At 35.9% G+C, this 7,854-nt stretch overlaps 1 protein-coding gene across 2 annotated transcripts in view; it reads right to left on the bottom strand.

Annotated features, from left to right (window-relative positions):
* Positions 1-570: 570 nt before the first annotated feature.
* Ap5m1 (adaptor related protein complex 5 subunit mu 1) overlaps positions 571-7,854 on the bottom strand; it is a 27,679-nt gene continuing 20,395 nt past the window's right edge. Inside the window, exons 8-9 of one of the 2 annotated variants that reach the window (XM_029541318.1) lie at positions 5,967-6,081; positions 571-617 (exon numbers count right to left, since the gene is read on the bottom strand). In XM_029541318.1, coding sequence (XP_029397178.1) covers positions 5,999-6,081 — 83 coding nt within the window. In that variant the 3' untranslated portion in view covers positions 571-617; positions 5,967-5,998. Of the gene's footprint in view, positions 618-5,491; positions 6,082-7,854 lie in introns of those variants that run through there. The other variant, XM_021203536.2, reaches the window with a different exon arrangement.

The raw sequence follows: 7,854 nt of genomic DNA, 5'->3' as shown, positions 1-7,854 counted from the left end.
CATTTGCATGAGGGATAGCAAGATAGATGTAGCTCCCAAGAGTCTCACAATAATCTGGAGGTAGCTGTTCAGGAAACACTTACTCGACTGGACAGCCTGTCAGTAATTTCACAATTGCTTTATTATTTTTGGTGTATTAAGAAATAAAATTGTTACTTAAGCATCTAATTTGTGAGAGGAAAGCCATGTAAAAGACTTGGAAGGACACAGAATGTGTGTAAGTGAAGGTCCCTCAGCCTGAACAGGATACACTTGAGGTACAGCAACCCCCCAAAAAAACCAACAAACCCCCCAAACCAGGCAAAATACCATTCTGTTTAAAAGCCATCTGTCTGTACAATGTAACTAGTTTTTACTATCAGCCATGCAGTTTTAATCCTGTGAAGAGCTGCAGGCTGCTTGGAGAGGCAACACACACACTTTGAACACTTCAATAAACACAATGTAAACAGTCACTTTAATGATGTTTCCTTTGTCAACCCCAAGCAGTGTGTGTTTCTCTTGCCTCTGAGCCCAGACTGGCAGAGTAGCAACAGCTGTGCACTGGAAGAATTTTCAATACTCATCTGCTTGTTGTAATTTGCTTTTCAAGGTGGATGATCAGAATCATTAGACTCCTTGACAAAAAAATAAAATAAAATAAATAAATAAAATAAAAAGCTTCCCCAGTAGCTTCGCTAAGTTAATTGAACCAGAAGGGCCAGTTGCACCCCAACTATATATACATCGTCACACACAGATGGACTATATGGTAGAGATGAATCTGCTAGCCCAAAGGAAAGAAAGCATACACGAAAGTAAGGGACTGGTGTATTCCACAGGGTGTATATTTCAGCCCTCAGAAGGGAAATGTTACCTTCAATTAAAAATACCTTTCTTAGTTGGAAAACCTACAGAATAAACAATATCAAATCAAGCTCTACTGGGATCTTTTACAAATTGACCCTTAAAATGACATCACCTCCAACTAGATCACTTGTGTGACTTTTAATTTATTCATTGTTTAAACATTATTTAACAGTTGTAAATCCTAAAATTCATGTAATCTTGACACAAATTGAAAAATCAAGGCTTGATATTTCAAATGTATGCTTTTATAGAGATTAATGGGAAAATAAAGCTATTCTCAAAGTATCTGAATAATTTCAGATATATTTAAATACTCTTTATATTTTCTTTCAGTGAGGAAATGTGTGCTATTGCAGGTTCAGCTTCTAGAGTGCCAGATAAAATTCTGCCAATTTCACTGGTGTGAAATTCCTTGTATTAAACTCAATAACGAAAGGAACTTCACACTTTAATCACTGATAGTAAGCAGGTGATACTTTTCAAATAGGGAAAAACCAAGGTTTGAAATTATAGTCATTAATTATCTACTTATAACCTGCAGAGGGCACTCAAGGCCCTTGAAGAAAAGGTAAAAATTTTAAGGATTAACAATTTTTTTTTTTAAAAAAAATCATTATCTTCATTACCAGTATTTATCAAAAACAATTTCCTTTTTGAAAAACTATTATCTAAAAAAGAACATTTAAAGGAAACATACAGTTTTCAAAATTTTACTTCCTAATAGGAAACCCCCATCTTTCCATTCCTGGGCATTCAGCATCTGTTAAGGCTGGAGCATCATAGACTAACACACACTGATGTCAATTACACAGTGTCCAGGGTCTAAGAAAAATCAACCCAGACCTCGGAGGATCATGCTTCAGGGCTGGGAAGCTAGTGAATGAGGTATGCCACAGTCCTTCTCCAGGACAGCCATGGACAATGTGCTACGTCAATGATGTGGATGCTGAAGAGAAAGAAAGAAAGGCTGGTGGAAAGCCAGCAGCCCTTGAGGATTTTTAACCATTTTCTAAGACAAATCTCATGGGACTTTTAGCAATCTTCATTTTAATGAATCTCTCTATTATTATGAACTAAAGATGTTTGCAGACCTAACTGAAGAGATGTCACAATATTTTTCTTCCCCTGAAACAATGCTGATGTGCCTCACAGGTAAACTCAGCTCAACAGGCATGGGATACACTTCAGGAGCACACAGATACCTGTGCTGCACATATGCATATTCCATGATGGCATATTTTAAAATAGTGAATACTTTATTGCCTACATATTACATGGAGGAGTTAACTACGAAAACGTAAGTTTCTTAGCAACATAACCATGGAATCTTGCCCTTTAATAGTATCTTCTACATTTTTTTTTTTCTGATTCCCCCAAAGTATCTTAAAACTGATCATTAGATTAGGACTACAGGAGCTAGTACATCACAAATTTATGTGTGCTTTTGAGTTATTTTTATTTATTAATTACAAAATTGTAAAGGTTTGAGTAAAAAAAGCATAAAAAATCATTTAAACATTAGGTTTTATAGTAGATTGCTATTAGAATAATGAACAATTATATAACATCTTATGTTTTTTCTTATTTATAAAGTGAATCATTAATAAAAACTTGATAATTAAAAACAAATTTTGTTACAAATAATTGTGTATGTATTATGTATCTTTACATTTTATAGATCATGAAATATACTTGAATAAAATCTTTGAAATCTTGCAAAATAATATTGATAATAGTTTTTAAAAAGTGAATTCTTTGACAAAAAGTATGAAACATGCCTGAATTTTTTTTCTTAAACTGCACAGACTATTTCAAAGTTTAAATATATGGAGAAAAGGTAAAGCAAAAGGCAGAAACACTAACAGAATGATTATCGAGCATGGGAAAATGAATGCAGTTATTACTTTAATGAGACTATGAGGCGCTACTTCTTCAAGGAAAGAAAAGCTAACAAGACTGTGTGCTGCAAACTTCCCTAACTGCAATTCTGTGCTATGCAGTGTATTTTCCAGTTCTGCTGGGGATGGCTGGGGAGATGAGGAGACACTGCAGTCTCACGAAACACAAGTGTTTTCTCAGCATAACTGTAGCCACTCCTTTGACTCTTGGGTTATCTGGGGGGCAGTAAACATGCACGTGAAACAAAGCATGAAGTTGTATTTGGAAGGTGGCCTTTGTTTTTTCTCTTCAAAGCCCATGATTCTTAATATCATTGTTAGGCAGAGCAAAGAAGAAATGTTTGTTCTTTTACGTAAGAAATAAACTTCATTTGGTATTCAATTGACTTTCTAACTTAGCAGACAAGACTTTACATCTTCAAAAACTGAGACTAAATTGCATTCTTGGCCCTTGCTTTAAAAGGTTATAGAGAATAGGCGCGCAGGCTGGGAGTGTTCTAGCGATCTCCCTAATCTCAGTTGCACTTTGTCAGAACGAGGTAACTGGTGGTTAAGGGAAATACCCTAGATCAAAGGGGGATTAATCAGCGACCGAATCCTTGCTGAATCAACCTGTCATTCAAGAAAATTATTTCCACGGAACTTAGCAGAGGATTGAAGGTATTTGCATAACAGCAACCAACATACTTCAGCCAGGTTAAAAGGTTCAGGATTCATCCCATGTTTAGCTTTTTGCCTCCTTTTCCTTTCAGCTGCCTGGTACAATGGATTCTAATCTGATAATACAGCTAACTATCTCAGCGATGTCAGAACAGGAAAGTATTGCAAAGTTTGGATGAGGGATGGATCAATTTCACTTTCAGCAACTCCCAAATCTGATTTGTTGGAATTTAAGATGTAATCCTAAAAAGTCCCTTAAACCTGATGACTGTTTATTAACATCCCTTTTTTGACCTTTATCTTAGAGACAACTTCTGCGAGGGGGGCAGTCCATGCAGAGGTTTTCGGTGGGAACCCCACCTATCTACCTCTCAGGGGTAATGTGAGAATGTATGAATGATTGTTAAGGTTTAAAAATATAGTAACAACACAACAACAAAAATTGGCAATGGTTACTATGTGCAAAATGTCTGCTGTTAAACACAGCACAAGAAATCTAAGACCACAATATTTTAACAGTAGAAATACTGAGATGGCATGAAAGGATATGATTCTGAGATGGGCTAAGGTTTAAATAAAATTAAATGCTCCAAGGATGTCCAAGGAGCCTATTTGCTTCCAAGTTGACAGGCTCCATTATTGACTCATATAAAACATCCCACTGTCTAGCTGCTATAGTGTGTGCTTTAAAACACTGCTTACTAAAAAAGTGGAAAACAGGCTTGACTCAAATCATGACCCATCTTTTCTAGAGTTCATTCTAGGATATTTGAAACAATTTTTTAACCCTTTGGGTTGAGTAAGAATAATTACAACACAGATATCAGATTTCATAATCATATTTTGTCACTAAATGTGAATTTAGCACGATTGCGTCTAGAGCAGGTCTGACAATGTCCAAATCTCTCACTGGAAGTCGACACTCATATTCACTGCACATGCAAAGCACCTTTCAAGTTAAAAAAAAAATGCAAAGAATAGCTATCAAAGAAAATGAATAAAATCCATAGTGAGATAATTTTTTAGAAAATGATTGAAGTTTTAACCAAAGAAAGGACTCTTAGAGTGTCTTATAGCTTAGAATAAGAACATGTCAATCACGATTAAGCTTCTGGAATCGGAATCCCTTTGAAATGCAGCTGTTTCTTCTTTAATTGTGGCAGTGGACTCTGAAGAAAAGAAAGGTCCAGCCTTAAAGATGAGTAAGGAATACAAAACAGCTCAGGATTAGCTGCAGAGTTCAAAGGTCGCTAATTACACTAAGGAGTTCCCAGACACAGGGAAAACATTAAACAGGTCACCTACCAAACCGGGAACACGCTTTGTCTTCAGAAATTATCCTGAAGTGACAGGTTTCTAGACAAAAATCAGAAGCATCGGTGTGTCCAGCTGATCTCAATGGGATGAAAATGTGGGCTGGCTCTGAGTTCTCCAGTGCTGTGTTACAACGGAATGGCAACAGACGGCACTGGTTCTCTGTCACCCCAATGCTTTTCTAGTAACCCCTAGATTTTTGCCCAGGTTTCTAGAAATGTCAAATTAGAGGTCACTGGTTTTTCAAATTTGTCTATGAAGAGTTTGCTTCAAGGATTATACATGGAATCTTTCCCTGCTCACTAGATAAATGTGTCTTATCTACCACAGTACAATTTGTTAAGCATTTGTACAATCAAAATTTCCGAACAGGTCCATTAATAAATTAAAGTAAAATGTTAAGTTTTGAGTTGAAGAGTGATAAAAACCCTCTACAGAACAGTGTTTTCTCAGGAATGACGTTTCTGTCACTCCCTCCCTCTGGGTAGGTCGGGATAGCTAGCTCAGGTCCCGGTCAGGCAGCCACTCACCTCCCTTTCTTCAGGAGGACCATGAAAATAAAACTTTATTCTAGGATAATGTTTTGAAAGCAATAAGGGTTTAGAATAAGTAGGACTGACTCTACAAACTGCATTTCAAGTCCTAAGTTTATATATACTTTCCTTCAATGATGGTAACTTTACTTCTAAGAATTAGCAGTTTCTTCTAAGCCTTTTTTTTTTTAGAAGACTCAAGGAAGAAAAAAAAAAAAGGCAAAAAAGAAACAGAACCCAGAATAAGTTTAATTAAATATTATTCTGCAATTAATGTTTTTTTTCTGGCTTCTAAATTTGGTATCAGTTAAGTCCCCAGGATCTTTAGATTAAAAAAAAAAAAGTCACTATAGGATGGCTGACTGAACCTGCACTAGGAGAAGGCTAAGCTCTTACTCAAGGAAGGGACTCTGATTGAAGCACTGTCTCTCCATGGAACAGGAAGGAACATGTGGTACAGAGACTCAAGACTAGACTTAAGCAAAGCCAATCACAGCTTTTATATATTCTGAGTCATACTGGCATGAAATCAGAGCATAACAACAACAATAAAACGGGGCATTAGCCTTGAAAATATTCTTTTACACTGAATCAGACTATAAATGTAAGATATGAATGTTTTCATAAAGAAACCACTCAGTAATTTTTCAGTCATGGGTTATGGGAATACATGTAAAAAAATAAATACTATGATTCTACTATAGAATGTTACCATCATATAAATCCTTTTGAATATGAAAAAAATCATGGTAACAATGATGCATATGTTAATGGAGCAGGTGCTTTAGAATTCCAGATGTAATAATCAGAAGAAATTAGTTTCCGATCTACAAAAGGAAAAAGAAAAGAAATTAATGATAAAAGTATTTAACCTTAGCAAAAACTCAATAAGAGAACAAAGTCATTAGGTTTTTAATTTGTGGAGTGCAGTCATGACACGGCAATAACTTTGAAATATTAACACTTATTTTACTCTGTTGAGGCTTTATTAAAACTTATACACCTATAAAATGAGCTCATAAATATTTGAGTAAACCATACTAAAACTTATATGAAATATCTTATTTATACCAAATATTTATTCTCCTTACATCTCTAGTTGTATTCCTAGTGGACCATTACTATAATGGTAAAATTATTTCACTATTTTTTCTTGGTTTTCTCTTTATGATCCCTACCAAGTCCCAAATTCTAGCCGAGGCATTCACTATTCAAATCACAGAGTTAGGGACATGAACAACATCCATCTCCCTCACGAGACTCTGAAGAGGTTACTTCCTGGTCTCTTACTGTTTGTCTCTAATTTAAGCATTGTGTTTTAACAGCTTTGCAACTCTGGACAGATGTTAACCTCCTTGAACTAAAGTTTCATAAGCTACAAAACTGATAAAATTATGCTTACTTGGAACACACACATTCTTCTTACTATATATACCACTGACTATGTAATTCAGCTTTTTCAACCTTTCTTCATGCTCTTCAAAATGAACACAATGTAGGCTACATTACGTCCCTTTTTCTACTTTGATAATACTGGGAGGCAGCACAGCACACTGTTAAAAAGATAGGCTCTGGAGGCTAACGGCCTGTGTTTGAATCTCATGACTGCCGTTTACTACCTCAATGGCCCTCATCTCATCTCTGCTCCATCAGTGTCTCCAGCCATAAAGCAGAGACACCAACACTTAAGGTGCTGTGAGGCTTGATGAGATAAAACACACAGGCATTATACCGGCACACCATAGGTGCAAATACTACTATTAAAATGAATATTTTCACTGAACCATTTGCAGAGCCAAGCCATATATTCAGTGTGAGGCAAGATGGAGGTCTGAAGGGATGAAAGGACAGGTACAGTGATACATCTGAAATGAACTCTTCATTCAGCATGTTTATATAAAGCGCAAGCAGAAGCTAGGCATGGAGCACACACCTATAACCCCAGGACCTGGGCATCTGAGGCAAGAACATGGGGAGCTGGAGGCTATCCTGGGCTATGCAGGTGAGATGCCTCAATAAATAAATAAATAAGGTATATTACTAGTGTATTAAAAAGTGGTATATCAGAGAAACTTCCTATTCTTAACTATGCTTTCTAAAATTATGTTTGGTAAGTACTAATAAAGTACTTAAATATATTTTAGTTATTATCTAAAAGACATAACATTTTTCACAGATAATTGAAAATATTCACTTGTTTGTATTTAGACACAATAATGATTGTTTAATATTACACTTTCATAGAAGAACATATACAGTATGAACATGCCTTCATCAATTTCAGAACATATACACTGGAAGCACACCTTCATCAATTCATTTAAACACAGCAAAAAACAGCTAGAGGAGAAAGCACAGGAATAACATGGAGGGAAAGAATGCTGTCTTACTTTGATTCCATTACACAGAACTGCTGCCATTCAGAGATTGCTTCCAATTCTGTAGTTCAGAGTTTTCTATGTCTTCTGAGGCATTCAGATATAATTATGGTCTTGTCCTATCCTTCCAATTTTCTGAGACCTTAATCCTTAGTTTTAGAAATGTGAGTGTGAAACTGAGGCTGTAGCTCAGTGATAGAGCACCTGCCTAGCATGCACACA

The sequence above is a fragment of the Mus pahari genome, chromosome 8, assembly GCF_900095145.1.
Source record: "Mus pahari chromosome 8, PAHARI_EIJ_v1.1, whole genome shotgun sequence".
Taxonomy (NCBI): domain Eukaryota; kingdom Metazoa; phylum Chordata; class Mammalia; order Rodentia; family Muridae; genus Mus; species Mus pahari.
This window is presented reverse-complemented; position numbering and strand designations above follow the sequence as displayed.